The 22,855-nt window shown below is 43.8% G+C and overlaps 1 protein-coding gene across 6 annotated transcripts in view; it reads right to left on the reverse strand.

Moving 5' to 3' along the window:
* Window positions 1–22,855, reverse strand: part of cacna2d2a (calcium channel, voltage-dependent, alpha 2/delta subunit 2a) — a 151,832-nt gene that overhangs the window by 45,706 nt on the left and 83,271 nt on the right. For 5 of the 6 annotated variants that reach the window (XM_058065870.2, XM_058065837.2, XM_058065829.2 and 2 more), the window contains exons 5-6: window positions 11,882–11,926; window positions 5,336–5,474 (exon numbers count right to left, since the gene is read on the reverse strand). In XM_058065870.2, the coding sequence (XP_057921853.2) occupies window positions 5,336–5,474; window positions 11,882–11,926 (184 nt within the window). The remainder of the gene's footprint in view (window positions 1–5,335; window positions 5,475–11,881; window positions 11,927–22,855) is intronic. The other variant, XM_058065848.2, reaches the window with a different exon arrangement.

The following is a 22,855-nucleotide window of genomic DNA, read 5'->3' on the forward strand; positions in this document are numbered from 1 at the left end:
TATCGAAGGTTATCGAAGGTTATCGTACGACCAAACTAGTCAAACTAGTCAAAAGTCCAACCAAAGCATCCATGCGTTGGTGAATCGGTCCGTGAAATGGTTCTTTTACAGTTGGGACACTATAGACAGATTCCGGCCAGGACATCATTTAATCATCTTTAATTATGTGTGGATTTATTTGTTCATATAACTGAAATAGAACAACGCGCATGAAGAGAATCGCAGGATTAGCCAATAAAAACGGTTTAACGTAGAATCTCATGAAAATGGACAAAATGTGAATGTCGTGAGGAGAAGAAATGCTTGTGCGGGGAAGTATTTCCGTGGCAGATTGCTAAATCGTGGTGGAATCACATCGTACACGCAAAGCCCGCCCCCTCCCGAACTAAACACATCCAAACGGAAACCTGAAACACCGGGAAAAGTCGTCAAAAAAAAAAAAAAATGGAAACTGTGAATGGATGCTAGCCAGGTTAGCTTAGTTTAGGCTGTGTGTGTTAATGACAGCTAGCTTTTTACGATGCGCTTTCACCACTTCCACTGTCTAACTGTGGAAACAAAATAATTACTGTTGTGGACTCCTATAGAGCAGCGACACACAATAACCCGCAAGGGAAGCTTTCCAGATCTTCCAGGCTCTGCACCTCTTCCTGAGTGTTTCCTTGGATTTCTGTTTATGCACTTTCTTACTCTTCTGACTCTTCAACATCACGGTGGAAAGGTGTCGGACTTTAGCAACCGTTTGGCGTATAGTCCAGCTTTGCATCCGCCCGTGTTCATAAAACTGTCCCGTTTAAAGTTCCGTTGAAAGATGAGCATATTTTTCTCTTGCTGGCTGGAAATCAGCATCTCCTACCACTTCTAACCGATGCTTGCCTTTTTAGGCCCACCCCAACAATCATTCCCTGGGAACCATTGCTGGACGTGCTAACACGGTGACCGTATAAGGAAGTCTGGGTTGCATCGACATGAGCGGAACGCTTTAAACGACGGCATACAGAGCCATCCCAAACTGCTTCCTCACATCCAAATGTGCAAACCTCATTATTTGAGGCGTTGGCGTCGTCCCAACACGAGAATACAACATCGGAACAACATTTCTAGGTCAGAAATATGGAAAAGAAAAAATGTTTACCCTGCACATTTTTTTTTATCGTGGTTGGTCTCGGTGCGTTCCCGATAACCGAGCAGAACGTTTGCGGCGTGACTACATGACTTTCTGCAGCGGGAATGGGCGCCACATGCAGCGGATTTAGACTTTGCATTTCATAAAAAGGACTTCCCACATTCATTGCGGGCGGTCCTTTCTTATTCCTGGAAGCTGCCGCTGCTTATTGTCGTATGACAACGTTCATGGAGGCAAGCGCTATCAGGACGCCGCACACGGCAAATGCTTGCTTAATAGCAGGAAACCTAGACCGCATGTTTGGGCAGGATAGGCAAAAGCCCCTTTTGTTCATTTACAGAGATCAGGGATCGGGAATCTCTGGCTGGAAAGATTCCCATATGTGACTCTTTTGATGACTGCGTCAATTGTGTAGCACTACACATTCCGCTCGGACGTCAGTACACGATTATAACTGGCTAACGTGAGGTGAACTTCTCACGGCGGTCGAGTGGTTAGCGCGCAGACCTCACAGCTCGGAGACCAGGGTTCAATTCCACCATCGGCCATCTCTGTGAGGAGTATGCATGTTCTCCCCGTGCATGCGTGGGTTTTCTCTGGGTACTCCGGTTTCCTCCCACATTCCAAAAACATGCTAGGTTAATTAGCGACTCCAAATTGTCCAAAGGTATGAATGTGAGTGTGAATGGTTGTTTGTCTATATGTGCCCTGTGATTGGCTGGCCACCAGTCCAGGGTGTACCCCGCCTCTCGCCCCAAGACAGCTGGGATAGGCTCCAGCACCCCTGCGACCCGTGTATGGAAAAAGCAGTAGAAAATGATTGAATGAATGAACAATTAATTCCTCACATATCCATTTTCACTACCACGCAGGCCACACAGCTAGAAGACCCAAGTTTGATTCCACCCTCGGCCATCTCTGTGCATGCATGGGTTTTTTCCGGGTACTCCGGTTTCCTCCCACATTCCAAAAACATGCTAGGTTAATTGGCGACTCCAAATTGTCCATAGGTATGAATGTGAGTGTGAATGGTTGTTTGTCTATATGTGCCCTGTGATTGGCTGGTACACCAGTCCAGGGTGTACCCCGCCTCTCGCCCGAAGACAGCTGGGATAGGCTCCAGCACCGCTGCAACCCTCCTGAGGAAAAGCGGTAGAAAATGAATGAATGAATGAATGAATGAATGAATGGTTTTCCATGACCTTAGTCTGAATTTGGCAACAAAAAGCGTAATAAAAAACGATATCTTTTCGGAAAGCACATTAGGAAAACATTTTTTTGAAGGTGATATTATTACAAGGGCGACTCATTTCCCCGACCGTGCACGCCTGTAACAATCACGGCATTTCATGCACTGATGACACCGCTCGCACCAATCTACTGCTCGGTGGTCGCACTCGCCGCGTCCATTCCGTCGTAAGCAAGCAAAAGGAGAAGCAAAACTATGAATGTTTGACCTAAGCTAATTAGAAAGTTTGCCGGCTCGGCGGCGGGAATCAGCGGCAGGATAATGAATCATAAAATGGTTCATTACGACGCTCAGGGAACACTCTCCATCTCAATAAATGGACATGGGGCCTAGCAGACAAATCAAACCGGGACGTGTCCACCGCCTCATTTAGCTTCTGGAAGGATCACAATGAAAGAAAAGAAGGAGAAAAAAATTCCTTGCTCTAAATGGTTTCTATTATAGAAGTGTCTCATCTGTTTCACTCTGCTCTCACTTCAATTCCTTCTATCTTTCCCTCAATCGCTGCCTCTCTCTCTCTCTCTCTCTCTCTCTCTCTGAGGCCATCGACACAGTCGTCCATTTGGCCGTGAGCGGTAATTCATATCGTTGTATTGAGGAAAGCAGGCAGGGAGTCAATTTACGTACTACATTAGCGATGCGGCCAAATCAAAGCATGCGCCACTTAGTACAGTAGGTGCTACTCAGTACACACATTGGCAACTGCTTACAATCGTCGCTTTTATACCTCCAAGATTAAACACAATCATTGTGCCGGTCCGCGCCGCGGCGTTGTTTGCGTCATCGATGACGATGACACAACAATTTAGTCGCCGAAGCTTTTTTTTGCATGATGGAGAAGAAACGTTGGCGAGTTATACATGGCTCTATGATGATGACAAGGTGACAAGTCGTGTGTGAAAGTGGATGATAACGCCATGAGGTGGTCCTCAAACTTATTTGACCCGCAGACCGGCTTCTGTTCGCACAAATTTGGGCTAACATTAGCAGTCGATAACGTCATCATGCATTCCCATATAGTATGAACATTTGGGACCGAATATGAGATTTGTCTGCACCGCCCGTTGGCTTCTGCGTCCTGAATGGCTGTGGACCACTGTCAATCAATCTCCTTAGTGCCGTCTCTACCAAACTAGCTAACCGTGTCAGCTGCTTGTTAACCACCAATACTAAAGACAATATAAGAAACAAAATAAGCTAACGATGTGTTGTAACCAGGATACAGAAACGCTACAGCTGAACAGCACCAGGACAAAGGAGTGAAGTCATTTAAATAATTTCTTGTGATTCTTAAAATTCGAATTAAATTTGAGGATAAATGGTGTCAAAAATGGAGGGATGGAGTTTTTAAATTTTTTGTCACAATACATTGGGTTATTTAAGTTTTTATTTTCTTGAAATAAGCTGACTTTATTGCTGTAATTGTAGTATATTTTATTCAAAAATGTGACTTTATTCTGATTAAAAAATTGAAAAAGTGTTCTTAAAAAATATATACATATTTTTTTATTTTATAAAAAATATTATGCTTTATTCTTTTTTTCTTTTAAAATTTGCGTTTGTAAGTCAATTTTGGTGACATTTTAAAAGCAGTAAAAAAAAATTAAATATTAACAGCAGTTTTGGGGACATTTTTAGTCGTTCGGACATCCAGTGTTTTTTTTTTTTAAGACTCGTATTTTTCAGTTTGTTCCTATAAAGATAAAAATTAATTAGTAGATTTGGCGACAACTTCAGTTGGGACTTTCATCCAGACCCTGAATTCCATCTGCTTCAAAGATAACCACCTGGGCTCATTCCTGAACGTACGTTGCTGTACATTTATGAAAAGCCCATGTATATTTTGGTATGGCGCACCTTTATAATGGAGTTGGCCGGTGTTGCGTTGCCAAATGAACAATGTGAGCGCAGCAGAAGTCCCAAAGGGAGCCAAGCAAAGTAGACCGAGGGTAAACATTTCCCTCTAAGAGCTACGGAATGCGGGCGTAGTGCTCTCATGGCGTCCGTCGGCGGCGGCAGCCTCAATCAAAAGGCCTTTCTCCTCGGCGTCATATCTTCAGTCGGCGGAAGCGGAGCTGCCACAAAATGGCTGCGGGAACAATGTATGGGCCTGATTGCTCTATTGTCGGTGAGCCGCGGCCTTTGACACGTCCGCCTGCACGGCAACTGTCTAATTCTGACAAGATTTGTCTGGAGACACAGCTGGGTGGGGGTGGGGGGCATTGTTACAGACAGGTGCCGTACACTGGAGGTCCCCGCCGCACAAAGACGGCGAGGAGCCAGACAAAAGCAGAGGCAGACAAATGAAAGCGACTGTCAGTCGGCACGTGTGCCGCTTCGTTTTCCAAAAGAAAGGTTAGAAGTTGATTACAGATGGGCGGAAGCCGAGTCCCACCAGCTCAAAGTGGGGCCTTTTGTATTTTTTGGGGGTGGCGGGGGTATTCAGGGGAAGTGAAGGACCGGTTATTAGCTAGCATCATGTTAGTATGCTCAGGTGCTGTAGCCTGATGCTAAGCTACGTGCGTAGACGTGCACGAGGGCGGCGCTTTCTCCACCCAGTCACTTGACGCTTCACCCATCTTGTGGTGCATCAATGGTTGGCCGTAGCCGCAAATTAACAGCCATGTTTTCGTCGGACTACCGCAGGGCAGCTGTGTCTACAGACGTAGTTCACCACCAGCAATAATCATTGTGAAGCACTGTGACATAACGCTTGCGGCTTTTCATAAGCGCCACTTTGACAAGCACACACACATCGTCCTGATAAAAATGAATACGGCAAACATCACACGGTGTCTTTCACGTGAAGGCCCACAGGTTCAAGCACGGGCCAGGAAGTCAACATCATGATGAGCATGTCTCTTAGTCGCGACACAGCGGAGCAATTTCATGTTAATGAAGTGAATTGAAGCGCCAGCTAGCGGAGTGGTAATAACGAGGGCGAGCGTGTGTTCGCTTACAGCCTTTGTAGATGTCGGTTGGAATCTGGACGGCGCTGGAAGAGTAGTTGACCTTGTTTTTGAAATTAGGATCGTCCACAAACTCCAGCTCCACAGACGACGCGCTCTCCAGCGGGTTCTCTTCTTCCCCGTCCTCCGCCTACACACACACACACACACACACACACATCAGCATATTCATCAATAAAATACAGCAGATAGATGAAGAGGCGTGTAGGCTAACACGTTCTGTCATGGTCCGTGTGGCTTGGCGGTGCCCATTTGTGTCTGCGCTTCTGCAAACATTGCCATTGTTTAGCTTCTATTCTCTCCAGGACTAGAGATACACTGAGAAAAAAAAATCTGAGATTTCGAAAATAAAGCTGTAAATTTACAAGAATAAAGTTGTACGTTTAGTAGAAAAAGAATAAAGTCATAATTTTACAAGCAAGCATTGTCATATTATGAGAATAAAGTTGTAACTTTAAAAGAGAAAAATAAAGTTGTACAATTAGGAGAAAAAAAAACTATTACAAGAATGAAGTTGTAACTTAAAAAAAAATTAAGTCATAAATTCACGAGAATAAAGTCGTAAATGTAGAAGAAAAAGAATTAAGTCGTAATTTTTTCGAGCAAGCCTTGTAATATTACGAGAATAAAGTTGTAACTTTAAAAGAAAAAGAATAAAGTCCTACATTTAAGAGAAAAAAAACTCATAATATTACAAGAATGAAGTTGTAACTTTAAAAGAAAAAAAAAACTTATGCCGTAAATTTATGAGAATAAAGTCGTAAATGTAGGAGAAAAAGAATGAAGTCGTAATTTTACGAGCAAGCCTTGTAATGTTAAGAGAATAAAGTTGTAACTTTAAAAGAAAAAGAACAAAGTCGTATATTTACCAGAAAAAAAAACTCATAATATTCCAAGAATGAAGTTGTAACTTTAAAAGAAAAAAAAACTTATGTCGTAAATTCACGAGAATAAAGCCGTAAATGTAGGAGAAAAAGAATGAAGTCGTAATTTTACGAGCAAGGCTTGTAATATTAAGAGAATAAAGTCGTAACTTTAAAAGAAAAAGAATAAAGTCCTACATTTACGAGAAAAAAACCTCATAATATTACAAGAATAAAGTTGTAAAAATTAAGTTGTAAATTTAAAAGAAAATAAATAAAGTGGTAAATTTACATGAATAAAGTCATAAATGTAGGAGAAAAAAACTGATTATATAATAAGAATAAAGTTGTAAAATTCCAGGTTTTCAAAAATACACTTCCACTCAGACATTATCATGGAATCCTGTGACAAAACAGTTATTCCTATCGTCGGTCGGCGTTGTGGTCTCCAGTGGACGTACGTGGACGTGTGGTGACGATACTCCTCACAGGACATGCAGGACAACACAGAGAATCTCCAGTAAATGTGACGTGAAGTGGAGATACAATATTCCTTCATTTGAAAGTCCTTGAACTGGCCCAATACGAGATAAAGCTATTTATCTCCATGATTTATGAATGTGCTATAAATTGTGACAAACCAATAGTCATATTTTACCAAACAATGTCATCTAAGCCATGCATTGAGATGCTCTTCATCTTGTTATGCGTGTTATGCGGCATCACCAGAGGTGTGGTCTAAAGTGGGAATGGTGGCACCTGCAGATAAACGTAGCTTTATCAAACATGTTTTCATTGGTGGCTGGGCTACCTTGCAGGACAACCTGGAGGAACGGAATATGATCATCAATGACTAGGACTTTCTAAATATTAGTTTTAACATAATTAGAGCCCTCTAGACATGACATAACCCCCTAATAGTCACGTTTCCGCTACTATTATTCTTTGTTTACATCATATTGTGCAGGCTACGGTATCACTGTAGGGATATAGCAGATAGCCACCGTTAGCATCGCAAACTACTGAGCCAACTTGTTTATTCATTCATTCATTCATTCTCTACCGCTTTTCCTCACGAGGGTCGCGGGGGTGCTGGAGCCTATCCCAGCTGTCTTCTACACCCTGCACTGGTGGCCAGCCAATCACAGGGCACATATAGACAAACAACCATTCACACTCACATTCATACCTATGGACAATTTGGAGTCGCCAATTAACCTAGCATGTTTTTGGAATGTGGGAGGAAACCGGAGTACCCGGAGAAAACCCACGCATGCACGGGGAGAACATGCAAACTCCACACAGAGATGGCTGAGGGTGGAATCGAACCCTGGTCTCCTAGCTGTGAGGTCTGCGTGATATCACTCGACCGCCGTGCCGCCCCCAACTTGTTTATTCATTCATTCATTCATTTTCTACCGCTTTTTCCTCACGAGGGTGGCGGGAGGTGCTGGAGCCTATCCCAGCTGTCTTCGGGCGAGAGGCGGGGTACACCCTGGACTGGTGGCCAGCCAATCACAGGGCACATATAGACAAACAACCATTCACACTCACATTCATACCTATGGACAATTTGGAGTTAGAAACACTGACTTAATTTTAGAAGAAGTAAACAAGTTGGGGGCTGCACGGCGGGCAAGTGGCTAGCACGCAGACCTCACAGCTAGGAGACCAGGGTTCAATTCCACCCTCAACCATCTCTGTGTGGAGTTTGCATGTTCTCCCCGTGCATGCGTGGGTTTTCTCCGGGTACTCCGGTTTCCTCCCAACTCTCCTAGCTGTGTGGCCTGATCACTAACCACTTGACCACCGTGCAGCTCATTCCAAAAACATGCTAGGTTAATTGGCGACTCCAAATTGTCCATAGGTATGAATGCGAGTGTGAATGGTTGTTTGTCTATATGTGCCCAGTGATTGGCTGGCCACCAGTCCAGGGTGTACCCCCCTCTCGCCCGAGGACAGCTGGGATAGGCTCCAGCACCCCCAGCTAAGCTATCATTAGTTATCATTTCCACGAATCTGTAAACCAGCATAGTCTTTGACTGCAAAGCCGTTCCATATGCTTAATAGCAAAGATGACGCTAGTTATTGATTATCTTCACGGGGCATCAAGTAACCCCGCAAACCCCATACGGCAAGAGGCGGGAGGCGGGTTCACTCTGGGGGTTGTTGTAAACTAAACTAAGATGAATGAAGGTTTGCTCATGCTTGGGTCCGCTCCCAAACACGAGTCGCCCTCGTGCTTCTGTTCTGTGGTTATTTGTCATCCCCCATTAGGCTTCATTTGTTGAATCCATGTTAACCCAAATGCACACTGAAGAGTGAACACATCTCCGCATTTCCACGATGTAAAACTTTGCATTTTTAACGTGGTTTGTATGTTAATAAAGCAGCACGGGTTAATTGGATGTGACATGACCAAACCTGTTGTTTTTTGGGCTTCGTTAAATCAAAAGCGCATGTCCGAGGCAGACGGTGATTGATGGGTGCGCTTTAATTGACTATTAAAATGCAATTACAAGCTGTTGTTGGGACGAGCCAGGGGACATTGCTGCTAAATAAATAAAGTCACCCTAAGAAACGGCGGTGAAGATCACGGCGAGCGAAAGCAACACTTTGACGGTCGCGGCGGTGAGTCATTGGACGGAATGTAGCGATCAGTCAGCAAAATGTGACAAGATGTTCATTATTGGCCCCCATAAAAAATGAAAAATGATCATGGCGGAGGTAGTAAAATGAAAAGGTTCGTGACATTAGCGCCTCTAAACAGAACTGAGGTGTTTGTTGGTGACATTCATTCTGTCAGGGAGCATTTTTATGCCCTCCTTTTCATTCTTTCTTCAGAAGAGCCCTATCATAATTAACGCAGGCACTTTCTAATTAGCTAGTGAATAAATGCAGGCAGCAAAGAGCGATTGGTTCATTTTCCTCAACCGTCCACCACCTGCTTTGCTCGATTCATTAGCCAATTTGTTCATTTTTATCTCTGGCTCTCTAGGATTAATTAATGGCTGGAAAGGCCGCATTTGACATTTGGAAGATTCTTTTCCTTCCTGACTTCAGCTTGCTGGGGTTAACCTAAAAGCAGGGGTTCCAAAACTTGACCAACTCAGGGCCCGATTGAAAATGTAAAAAATGTCAAATAATAATAATAGTATTATTATTATTATTATTCATTTTCTACCACTTTTCCTCATGAGGGTCGCGGGGGTTCTGGAGCCTATCCCAGCTGTCTTCGGGTGAGAGGCGGAATAGCCTATTATGATTATTATTAATAATAATAATCATAATAGGCTATATAATAGACTAATAATACTACTAATAATACTACTAGTAATAACAACAACAATAATAATTATTATTATTATTATATAATTATTATTATAATCTTATTATTAAGATTCAGGATTGAAATGAAGGCAGTGGGATAAAGGAAGCCCAAACTAAAATATTCCTAAAATATTGTAATATTGTGAATGTCAATAACACTCAATAGGTTATTACTATTTTTTTTAAAAATCATGCATTCAATATTTTACAATAAAAATAATTTTTAAAATTATATTTGCAAAAATGAATCATATTTTTAATGACCTCTCATGGCCCACCTGCAGTACCACCACGTCCCACCTTGGGAATCACCGACCTATAGTGTGTCACGTATGACCCGGCATGTGTGTATGTGCGTGCGTGCTGAAGGAAACGATGCACGAGGGAGGAAACAAAATGCAGAGTAGGTTTTTAAAAAATGCTTTTTACAACTGCAAGGACAGTGAAAAGAGCCACAGATATTCAAATTGGTCGGACTAATCAAACATGAAATGGAGTTACATTTGACGGATGCCCTCAAAGTGGATTTAAATGCGGTGACTGAAGTCATATTGGGAAAGTTGTTTTTAAAACCAATGCATTATGAATGCGCAAGGTGAGAACTGACCTTGGATCACATTAACATTCGGGGTGTGTTCCGGGAGGGAATAGGAGGCTTTCATTTTAATGCGACCTACCAACATGTACACATTTATAGTACTCAACTTGCCATGTCATGCTCCATTTTCCTTCCAAGTTCTGTCTAAACAATACAGATATATGAATAATTATGATCAGTTTCTCTAGTATTTTCAAATATTGTTGTTTCCAAATAGCTGCAAGGCATGCTGGGTAGTCCAGATACAACAACAATACCAAAACTTCGGATATTAAGACTATGTTAACTCCTTGCAATCAAGCAAAATTGAGACAAACACGACATGTTGGGAGAAAGAGTACCACGAGCTACCCAGCATGCCTTGCGGCAGGAATATATTGGTTGTTTTGTGCGTCATGTGATGTGTGTTGACATGTTGTGTTGTCCAGTCGGCTAGTCGGTTGTCTAGCCTATCCCAGCTGTCTTGGGGCGAGAGGCGGGGTACACCCTGGACGGGTGGCCAGCCAATCACAGGGTATATATAGACAAACAACTATTCACACTCACATTGGTGGCAATTAACCTAGCATGTTTTTGGAATGTTGGAGAAAACCGGAGTCCCCGAGGAAAACACAGGGGAGAACATGCAAACTCCACACAGAGATGGCCGAGGGTGGGATTGAACTCGGGTCTCCTAGCTGTGTAGTCTGCGCGCTAAACACTCATACCGCCGTACAGCCGTTACGCTTTCAATGTTAATTTAAAAAAAGAAATGTGAATGAATGGTGAGCTGGATCAAGATGAGACCCGCAGGCCACAGTTTGGGCTCCCCAGTGACCAAGACATAGTCACACTTCCTGTGTTCTTCTGTACTGTACCTCATGGTCTTTGTGCTGGTGGGGGGGGGGTGTCAGTCAGAGGAGCGCTGCTGGGCTACTGCTATTTTTTTTTAGGGATGAACAACAAGCCTCCTTGTGTGAAGGCGGGGTCAGTAAAGTGAGGGTCACGGGTGTCTGGCCCCAAGTGTTCATCGTGTTAATGATGACTGATCTTCTCCTATTAGATGTGCTGACAGGCCCTAAAGCCTGGTGTCATTCATCAAAGGAGTGGCATGTGCAAAGAGAATATCACACCAGGATTTATTCCTCCTTGTCCATCTCTGGTCCTCTCTGTCGCAATCCTACATATTGGAATTCTTTACAGCGTGTGGTTTGGATAAGTATTGTATGTAATCAATTCCCACACTGAAATAATCAACACAAGATCACTACTAAACGGCGTGGTACAGCGGATTCCTAGCTCAGCATGTGTCCGTGCTCCAGCTTTGGATGCTCCCAATCTCCTCTTGGATGGATTGTGTATCCGTAGCATTCCCAACAGAAGTTGAAAAGCAGGAAACGCTTCAGTTTCTCACATTTAATTTGGGTTTTAGACGTCTAAAACGATGCATTAGGTGTGTCATTTAACTCCTGACGGTAGGGTCTGCTAGCACCCACTTGCAAAAGACCTGGGGGAGCGTTTAGACCTGGGGGAGGAGGACAGCGCAAGTCACATGCACAGCTGCCATTGAGACATACATACACAGCCCTCGGGTCTGTGGCGGGATTGTGGGCTTCAAGACGCAGGGAGTCCAGGGAAGTGGGTTAAGGTTTTGTAAGGTTTTGAAAGAGAGGGGGGGGGGGGTCAGACGCAGGCAGGCAGACAGGGGTTGTGAGCGAGGGAGAGTGGGGGGGGGGGGGGGGAGGGAGCAGTCCGTACTGTACTCACATAGTCTGAATCCGCTTTGGAATCGTAGTATGAAATGGCATTCTCCTGTGCAGAAAAGGAAAAAAAAAAGTGGAAAGACAGGTGATGAGAAGATATAGCGGCGCCTACATCCGCCCCTTGGCGTTTCCTGGAGAGGCGGTTAAGCAAGAGGGAGAGAGAAAGTCATGGTTATATTCCATCACACTGCGCAGCATGAGAATATAATCAGCATCACAGAACACAGGAGTAGTAGTGTGATGTGCCATGAGAGTCATGAAGTGAAGAGAGTCCACGTCAGAGGAGGATGTGGCCTACATCCTAAAGGGGGACTCGAACACTGCAAACATCATGAGCAGCCGTGGTTTTTGTGGCGCTGATATGACGTCAGATGGAACATGGGGAACCAAGCTTTGGAGCAAAAACCAAGTCAGTTTTTTTCAGGAGACAAGAAACATCCACAGTTGTACCGTGACGGACTTGGGTATGATTCCTCAATGCCTAAATTAAGCATCATGGGAAAATGAGCCAACTAAATAAACTCAAATACAAACACAAAGCAGATGCAGCATTTTAATTGTGAGTGTAGTGCCGTATTCCCACAAGTCCTCACTAGTACCAGGGAAGAATGCTGGAGCCTATCCCAGCTGACTTTGCTACACCCTGGACTGGTCGCAACCCAATTTGAATACGGGACCAAAACTGGAGTACCAGGAAAAAAACCCACGCACATGCAAAATCCACGGATTCGAACCCTTCATCATCATCCCGATCTCATGACTGTGTGGCCAACATGCTAACCACTCGTCCACCGTGCGGCCCAAACAGGAGTTTTATTTACGTCTTGCATGGCTCATTTATTTCTTATTATGTCTCCCGACATTGGGTACTACGAGTGTGAAGCCATTTCAAGCCACCATTGCTGTGCATTGATGAGACAGTAGCGCCTGCGGGAAGTACGCTGTCCAGACCAAAAAAACAACAACAAAAAAAAAAAAAACTGTTAACTTCTGAGTCTGTTTTCTTATTTATGTCTGATATAGCTTATTTTGTCATATCCACAAAATTGTCTACAAATGTAAATGTGACTATAGGGGTGTTAGTTCGTGTCTGGAGGGCTCTAATTATGTTACAGTAATGGTAATGTAATAAGTCAAAATATGGCGCTGTCTTCATCTAGTTTGCTCAAATTGGGACAATGCTGAGTCACAAAACAAAAGAATAAATGTGACATGACTGAATGCTGCTCGATAGCTATTAAACTTTATTTATTTTACAAATTATTTCATCAATTTATCAATTAAAAATTTAACATTTGGTACAGCTAGAAGGCAAGTTACAAAGTTACGACAGGCCATGAACGTCACAGGCAGGAGAAAAAAAAGGAGTGCTTGATTTGTACGGATAATGTCGCCTAACTGGAGCGTTTGTTTTTATTATAATTACGTATCTGAGCATTTTTTTTAAATATTAATCATAATCCAACCTCCTTGTTGTGATGTCACAGCCACAAGGGGGCAGAATTGCATGGCACTGCTGTGATTTGCTGTAACGTATTAGCTCTTCTTCTTTTCTTTCTTTGTCATTTTAGCTCCTTGCGGCATTTTTCAGCCCCCCCAAGCCCCCCCCCCCAAAGGAAAGTCTCATTCAGGCTAAGTAATCAGCAGACGAAGCACTGAGAGTGCCAAGGTTGTTTGTCTGCATGCCGTCCACTTTCCCCAGAGCCGCTGTGCTCGTCTCCCACTGAGGTAGGCATGAGGGCAGCCAGAGGCAGTGGCCAGCAAGCAGGGGCGGCCTCGTTATCATGGGGGGGTGGGGGCGCCAGCAGAGGGACGGACTCGTCAAGGGCGCCACAGGGACCGAGGTGCTGGTCTGACGGTCACGGTCTGATGAGGGTGGATGGAGGAGAGACTTCTGTACTTGACTTGAATTTCTTATTTTCTTTCACGCTACTTGTTGTGTCGCCCCCGGTGTGCGGCCCCTCGCATGTCATGTGTGGAAGGGCCCCCACTCACCGGGGGCTCTGGCTCGCCTCCAGCGCTAATCAGGGAGTCAGCCATCAAATCGCTGCCTAACGACCTCACAAAAGGAGCGCGGCGTGATCAAAACTCACAATGACACCAAGGCAGCCTGTGCTCGGGTACTTTGGTCCGGATCGAAATTTTCGGTGCGGTTGAAATCGCATTCACGCTGATATTTTCATGTCATGTGACCAAAGGCTGCACCGTAAAGGACATAACAAAGTAAGAACTTGATTATGTGAACTACCTCAAATATTCTAGGCCAAAACGGCCAAACGGGGGCCCCCGTGGATGACACACATAAAAGAGGGGCAGCCATCTCCAAATCTTCCCAGCATCCCTTTCTGTCTCCCCCCCAGCTCTGACAGACAGATCAGGGAAGAGGCTATGAGGAGGTGAAGCGCAGGGATCAGAACGGATCACTCAGTGAGTACATTGGGTTCAGTCAGAGGGTCAGAATGGAGGCTGAGGTCGGGGCGACATGAAGGGGATGAATTGGGGAGGGAGAGATGGGTGGTGAGCGTGTTGGGGGGTGGGGGGGCTGCCAGGACTAAAAATATCCTGAGCCTCTGCAGAGGGAGATGAGACACAGGCTGAGGAGGGACTGTTGTGTCTGCCAGCTGGATTGATCTCCAGCCCAGTCGTACTTAGCCTGGTCCCTTACTTCTAAAGTCTGCTCTGCACTACTCTGCCATTACAAGTCAGTATTCCTCTAAATGAACACCCATTTTACCTCCATAACAATAAACGCACCATAAATCCATAACCACTATACAATAAAACCTCAAATTATGGAACCTTATTGTATGAAACTTTAAAGAAATGTCCGTCCCATTTCCCGAAAAAACAGGTGATGAATTGAGCCTCTCAATAGGAAGTGGGGGTGTTTGGTGGGATTTTCCTTGACCATGCAGGCGCTGCGCCTCTCAGTCAATTGACTACTGCACAGGTTGCGAAGCGCACCCTTTGCCTGCAGGAAGAATAGACCAGGTCGGACTTAGCCATTTTTAAAGGCGCCGTTGCCGTGCTGTTTTGTCACCAAATTGTCACACTGAAAGTGTGGACACCTCCTGTGGTGCGCTGACACGCCCGTCTTGGTGCAGCCAATCTACCAAATTGGTTGCGCAGGCCACGTTCTGCTATCCTGCGCCACGAAATTAGAGCCCACAGTGTCAACATGTCCGCACCGTGGGAAGTGGGTGTGTTTGGTGGGATTTTCCTTGACTGTGCAGGCGCTGCGCCTCTCAGTCAATTTACCACTGCACAGGTTGCGAAGCGCACCCTTTGCCTGCAGGAAGAATAGACCAGGTCAGACTTAGCCATCTTTTAGGGCACCTTTGGCGCGCTGTTTTGTCACAAAATTGTCACACTGAAAATGTGGACACCTCCCGTGGTGCGCTGCCACGCCCATCCTGGCGCAGCCAGTCTACCAAATTGGCTGCGCAGGCCACGTTCTGCAGGCAAGTTCTGCCCTACATTACGATGTGCCACGAAATTAGAGCCCACAGTGTCGACATGGCCGTACCGTGGGAAGTGGGTGTGTTTGGTGGGATTTTCCTTGACTGTGCAGGCGCTGCGCCTCTCAGCCAATTTACCACTGCACCCTTTACCACTGCCGGAAGAATAGACCAGGTCGGACTTAGCCATCTTTTAGGGCACCTTTGGTGCGCTGTTTTGTCACAAAATTGTCACACTGAAAATGTGGACACTTCCCGTGGTGCGCTGCCACGCCCGTCCTGGCGCAGATAGTCTAGCAAATTGGCTAGCAAAATTCTGCTATCCCGCCTCACCTTACGATGCGCACAGTGTCAACATGGCCGTACCGTGGATAGTGCGTGATCTGTCAGTGTTTTTTTTTTTTTGCAGTGGCGCAAGAGCAGGACTAACGTTCAGCAAGACACAAAAAGACAACACAAAGCTTGACAGATTCCCACTAGCACACAAGCTCCTATCAATAAATTAAATCCATCACGCTGAGTGGACCTGCAAACTCCAAACAGGAGACAAACAGAGAGGGGGCCAGGTGATGATCTCCAGCCCCTCCCTTATATCACTTGTTCTTTATTTTGCTTTCCACACCCCCCCCACCACCCCCTGTCGTCGATTCCACGTTATCTCTTTTCTCCGTTTGCTCCATCTCCCCTGCTTGCCTCTGCCTCCCGCCCTGTCTTATCTCCATCTCTGTGACTGTCCCCCATCCTCAGCACCAGTCTCCCCTCGCCAATTTCAGATTTGAGCGAAAAGCAGCAGCAGCGTGCAGGTAAGATGCTGAGCGTTGCCATAGGAACCACCCCTCTCCTCTTGATCGGAATGCCACTCTGTCTCCTTGACTGGGTTAGACTGTTTTTATCTGGCCAGCAGTCTGTGGCTACATGGCTCTTGTTTTTCCCTGTGTCTTGGGGTGTAACGGTACATGTATTCCTAATCACATTCTTCAGTACGGTACACCGCCGTATCGATTTCCAACACGGTACACATTAAGTGAGGGACGGGCGCAGTTTATCGTGTCGCGTCTACTTGGTAAACAAATACACTATCGCTAGCCAAAGGCTGCAGCGTTACACATTTCAATGATTAACAAAATAATAATCAGTGTTCTGTTTACACCAGGGGTGTCCAAGGTGCGGCCCATGGGCCATTTGTAGCCGGCGGCTTCTTTTTTCATTGGCCAAAATGGGAAAATGAGCAGTAGTAGTTGGTAATGGTAATGGTTTAATTTCATTTGAACATGCATCAGATTACAATTGAGTGCATCCCATAATCAGTTCACAGTTCCACATGTCCAAAAGGAGTAGGAAGAAGCAAAGCTTATTAAATCCTACCCCTCCATCTGGTACTTTTACAATCAGTAACTGTTACATTTGTTCACTTCCTGCTTTCCTAATATAATTTAAAAAAAAATTGTAAACTTAATATTATAATTTTTTTTTATTTGGGAATTTTTTGTCACATACCGAAGTACGAGGTGACATTATAGTTTTACAAGAACAAAGTCAAAATATTAGGAGAAATAAATGTAATCTAATGAGAAATATGATAACGACAATAATTTTGGTCCTAATTTTAGGACCATAAAGTTAAAATAAATTACTTTTTTAAAAAAGTTGTAATATTATGTGAAGCAAACAAAAAAAAAGTTGTAATTTTTGGAAAATTAGGTTGTGGAAAATATATAATAATATTGTGACAATAGAGTCATAATATTACAAGCAAAAAATGTATGAAGATTATTTAAGAAGAAAGTTGAAATATTTGGAAAATTAATTAACAAAATCAAGATATGTATACCTGGTTTATGTTTTTGTAGGTTTAATGGTGTGGGTTCACGTTTAAACTGTGCGTGAAAACGGGTCCCAGGCTTGATTTATGCAGTCGAACGGGAAAAATGTGTGACACATGCATACCCAAGGCTGTTATATGTGGCGGTGGGCATGTTATGACTGAGCGTGGTGGCGACGACGTGAGATTTCTCAACAGGCTGACATAGACAGCTTTGACATTTGAGTTTGACAAGCGCTCCATCATGGGTGGAGACAGATTATGGTCATATTCATATCTCCTCTGGACACCTGCTAATGATTTTATAATTAGAGAACACACGCTGTGCCTCTGCATTGCTCTGGGGTGTGCACACATGCATGCCGGAATACACGCACACACGCGTATGTAAGGTTCCACACACACACACACACACACGAATGACACCTTATCGTCTGCCCCCAATGGTCTCGCAATCATCGGAAGAGCCAGTTTCTCTAATGGAGGCTGACATTATATCAAACACAATAAAGGGTTTCATTTAGTGCTCTTCATTAAGACACCGTACCCAGCTTGTAAACCAACACACACACACGCAGGTGCATACTCACAACATACCAAAACGAGGAGATAAAGAATAAGATTTGATGGCAGCATAAGAAACGTTCTCTTTTCTGTGGGTTCTAAAGATATGAAAACAGATAAAATAAGAAAGGCAGCGAAGAAAGCACGTAATGGGACGCACCTATTCCGCCTATGAAGCCCTAAAATAATCACCAACAATGCTCAATTTACATAAAGTATTACATAGAGCAGTGATTCCCAAAGTGTGGGTCGTGGCCCCCTGGTGGGCCGTAGTGGTACTGCAGGTGGACCATGAGGTCATTAAAATATGATTAATTTTTGCAAATATAATTTTTTAAATTATTCATTCATTTTCTACCGCTTTTCCTCACAAGGGTCACAGGGAGTGCTGGAGCCTATCCCTTATTTTTATTGTAAAATATTTATGGCATGATTAAAAATAATAATAATAATAAAATGTATATATATATAAATATTTATAGGCCTAAGGAATACTATTAATAATAATAATAATGAGTATTAACCAAGCTCCATCAACATTTTATTACTATTGTTATTAACATTGTTACACCCAAGAACTACATTAGTGGAGTAGTGACACCTTGCCACACCACACCGGCTAGCAACTAGCCGGTTAGCAACTAGCTTTACCACACACTAGCTCACAATTACCACGAGAGTTACCAGGCCAGCTGAGAGACATATTCTCTCCAGCGTGTCCTGGGTCTTCCCTGAGGCCCATGACTGGTCTTACCGGTCTAATGCGTAAAATGACCAAAATATGGCAAAATACTGTAAGTATTACATGAATATTCTTGTTTCTACATACTCACAGCATGGATAGAAAACCATAAAACCTTGTTGGAGGTGTTGTAATAGTGGGATTTGTAGGTGTGTCCCATGATGTGCATGAATTAGTTGTCTCTTTTTAGCTGTTTTTATAGCTTTAGAACACACAGAAAGGAGAAAGACGTGTGTTCATGTCTCACATAAGGATTGTTGTGACTATTTAAAAAGTCATCAAAGTTCCAGTGTATATTTTATTGCTAAAGAGCATATTTTGGCCTGTTTTCAAAGTATTGTTGTTGACAAAACAACCCCCAAAACACGCACAAGAATCACAGTGAGAGCAGTCTTTCTATTATCTCCTCCACTCCTCTGGCTTCCTTCTCCATTTACAAGGCATCCCCGTATCCTATCTCTGTGTGGCAAAGGATACGCCAGCTCCAGACATTCAGATAAACACTCGGCCATATTAACCGCCGAGACCTCTCCAGCAAGTGTGGAAAGCATGCCTCCAGGCTAGGCACGCACACACACACACACACACGAGCATTCACACATGACTGACATGCAATTCCAGACGCACAATTAAAGGTAAAGGGAAATATATGCACAAGGGCACCGGCAACAAGAAAGAGAAACGGGGAAAAAAATAGAAGAACGGCGATGGAGTTGTTCATTTCATTTGCTGTACTTTAGTACGCCACACGCGTGTGCGCACGGGCGTGCAGAGGTGAGCTTCATCGTGTGTCATTTTTCAAAGACCTGAAAGCCGTTTACCCACTCTCTGATCTTTTTCGCTTTTTTTTTTTTACAGATGACATTTTGGAATTGAAATCACTTTTTTCTCACTCATTTGCTCTTATGGCAGACTTTTTTACGGCACTGGGTGGGATCGCGGCGTCCAAGCATTTCGATGAATGGGATGATTGATTCATTTGCATTCCAGTAAACAAATCCCTGATTGAAACTCTTACTGCACTAATAAGCAATAAGCCAATCTCTTCATATACATCTCATCTCATTAAAAAAACCATGCAATTTCTGGGGCTTTTTTGTGTATAACATAAGAATGGTCACCGACTGGATTTACTATATAGCACTGAGAACCCATTATTCATTCACTCCAGTCACACAGTGGTGGTGGTAAACTATATATGTATCCACAGCTGCCCTGACGGCCTCCATCAACCACATTTCTACACCAACTGCAACTGAATTTTGCCCATCATTCCCAATCCTTATGTGAAACAGGAACATTTATTCCCTTTTCTGTGCATTCTAGCACAAGAAAACAAGTTAATATGAGCTAGCTAACAACGGACATCACTGGAAATACCTATTTTCATGCTAAACGTTGGTGAACACGTCTCGTGCTGGAAGACACAGCCATCCCAAGGAGAGCTAACATCGTATCGTTTTTAGAATGTGGCGGTCGAGTGGTTAGCGTGCAGACCTCACAGCTAGGAGGACCAGGGTTCGATTCCACCCTCGGCCATCTCTGTGTGGGTTTTCTCCGGGTACTCCGGTTTCCTCCCACATTCCAAAAACATGCTAGGTTAATTGGCGACTCCAAATTGTCCATAGGTATGAATGTGAGTGTGAATGGTTGTTTGTCTATATGTGCCCTGTGATTGGCTGGCCACCAGTCCAGGGTGTACCCCGCCTCTCGCCCGAAGACAGCTGGGATAGGCTCCAGCACCCCCGCGACGCCTCGTGAGGAAAAAGCGGTACAAAATGAATGAACAAATGAATTTTTAGAATGTATTTATGTATTTGCTTGCTGCTGTAAAAAAAATCCCTCATTTTATAAAAACTAATTTAGTAAAAGACAGCAGTTGGCCTCCAAAACGTCACCCAAGACGTCTATTTTGTAAAGTGTGGTAAATAATTGCATGTTTCTCTTGCTTTTAGACACTTAGCTGAAAGCAGTGTGTGAATATTCCAGCCCTGTGAGATAAGGAGGGCTTTGTCACGCTGCACTCTGGGTGATGCTGCTCCCATTGTTGGCTGACAGGGTTGCAGTCAGGAGCAGGTTTTAACATTGATAGCATCGCAACACAGCATGGACAGAATGCCAGATTAAAAAAAAAAAAAAACAACAACACTATAGATGAATAAAAGCCTACGCACGGTATCATCTCCCAAACAAGCCAACATGGAGTCTTGGCAAGAACAAGGGTCTGTTCCAGAAAATGCAGACAAGATAAAGACACCATGCTAGGAATATTACATATCATTCAAATCAAGAAGCTACGTTGTCTTGACAACAAATTGGTTCCAGCTCCCATTTGCTCAGCCATTTCACCGCAAAGTCCGGAGAAGTCACCGCCCCGCTTCTGTAAAGGCCGCCTCAAAGTGGCCAATCAACAATCAGCAGCGGTAAAAAGGAAACCGCTTATTTCCCACCCTGTAATCACGTCCATCAGATTCCTTGCTGTCCCTCACATTGGAATGGCAAACGGAAGGCTGTGTGTCGCACTTCACACCAAGCTAACAACAACGCTAGTGGTTTCATCTTTTTTTTTTTTATACAATTTTCATCATCACCCGCAATCCTTATGTGAGACGTTCTCTTTTCCGTGCATTATAAAGATATCAAAACAAAAAAAGAGGCAGATCATTAATGTCATGGGATACACCAATGTAGAGGAAATACTGCCCCACATGAACGTTCCTTCTGCATACAAAGACAGCATTTATTCATATAATATATCCGCCACATCATGCAGTCATCAATCAATCACTTTCTTATCATTGGAAGGATCTAAATCTAAAAATATAGCCCAACCCTTACTATAAATATTAGTTTCATAAATGTTCTAAACTCCTGTTTCCATACAGCTGGTAATAGCTGTGCCTTCCTTAGACCTCCTCAGACCCGGAGCACTCCATTTTTCCTCAACTGCGTCCTTTTAAATAACAGTAATAATCCTAACTGCTTTGGAATTGCGGCAAACGCGTTCCCATGGAAAATGACCGGCTTTTGAATCAAGCATGTCGGTCACGCTTGTTGGGTGTGTTGCACTTCTTTTTTTTTTTCCACTTGTGTTCATGCATTTGGAAGAAAACCAAAGACATTTTGCTTGATGGCGGCCATTTTTTTTTTTTTTAGACACGTGTGTTTGTCAATGTCATCAAGGTGTGTCCCAAATTCTGTGGTGATTCAGGGAAACACACGGAAATTACAGATGGCTGTTTTGGGGTTTAACAACAGCGCCACCATGAGGTGTATGTCGGAAAAATAACAGCACAGGCAACGCAGTAGATCACTTTTTCGTCAACATGGATGTTTCTGCCAATAAGTCTGCATTCAATAGCCACGTATACATGGACCCAAATATTCCCATTGCATTCGGTGTATTTGCTCAAACGGAAAAAATGTAGACATATAGACAAACAACCATTCACACTCACATTCGTACCTATGGACAATTTGGAGTCGGCAATTAACCTAGCATGTTTTTGGAATGTGGGAGGAAGATGCCCAAGGGGAAATTCCAACCCAGGTATTCCCGATCTTGTGACTGTGTGGCCAACATGCTAACCACTAGTGCACCGTGCAGCCTCATCATCAATCACAGAAATTCTGTTTATTTATTTTTCCCCCAAAAAATAATTTGTCATTGTTCTTTGTGTTCTTGCATGTTTTAACTTCCTTAAGTAACCTCCTTTCATTCAGTAAAGGTCTCAAGAGGATTTAAGTGATCCTGCAGGTGGCGTTTGCGTTTAAACAAAGAAAAAAACTGTATTGTCATCGCCCAGCTCTGACCGATGAAATAACATTTCATGGTTGTGTGTATAGAAATGGGAAAATGAAGAAGAGCAGAGCACGGCTTGCTGGATTTCACTTGGCTATTGATTGCCATCTCCTGTGAGGCCGGGGGGGGGGTGGAAGGATCGATCAATGGGATTTAGACATGGGGGCCGATCTCTCCGCCATGCCTTCTGGCTAATATGCTGCATCACAGTTGGCCAAACATCTACTGAAGCCTTACTGGATGTCTGGATCTTTCTCAAGCTTCTACACAACTAATATTTGCTATATGAAAAACCATATGGACAAAGACGATGTCGGGGACCAAACCTATGGAGACAACAGTCTGACTTTTACCTTTAAGTGCTCCACTTCAACAAATTACAGTAGTCTGCAATCAAAAGATTGGAACGACCTTCATGGAAAAATCACCTAATCAACCTGATGATCTTAGCCCATGATGGGTGGGAGGAGTCAACCCTTTTAATCCATTTCATGTCATTTATGGAGCACCCAACAAAAGTTCAAGCTACTTCAGCACCTTGATTCCGCCACATACATTCTAATTATCTTATTCTACCATATTTCTACAGT

Source organism: Doryrhamphus excisus, linkage group LG11 (assembly GCF_037039965.1).
Source record: "Doryrhamphus excisus strain RoL-2023G ecotype Guam linkage group LG11, RoL_Dexc_Guam_v1.1, whole genome shotgun sequence".
Classification (NCBI taxonomy): Eukaryota; Metazoa; Chordata; class Actinopteri; order Syngnathiformes; family Syngnathidae; genus Doryrhamphus; species Doryrhamphus excisus.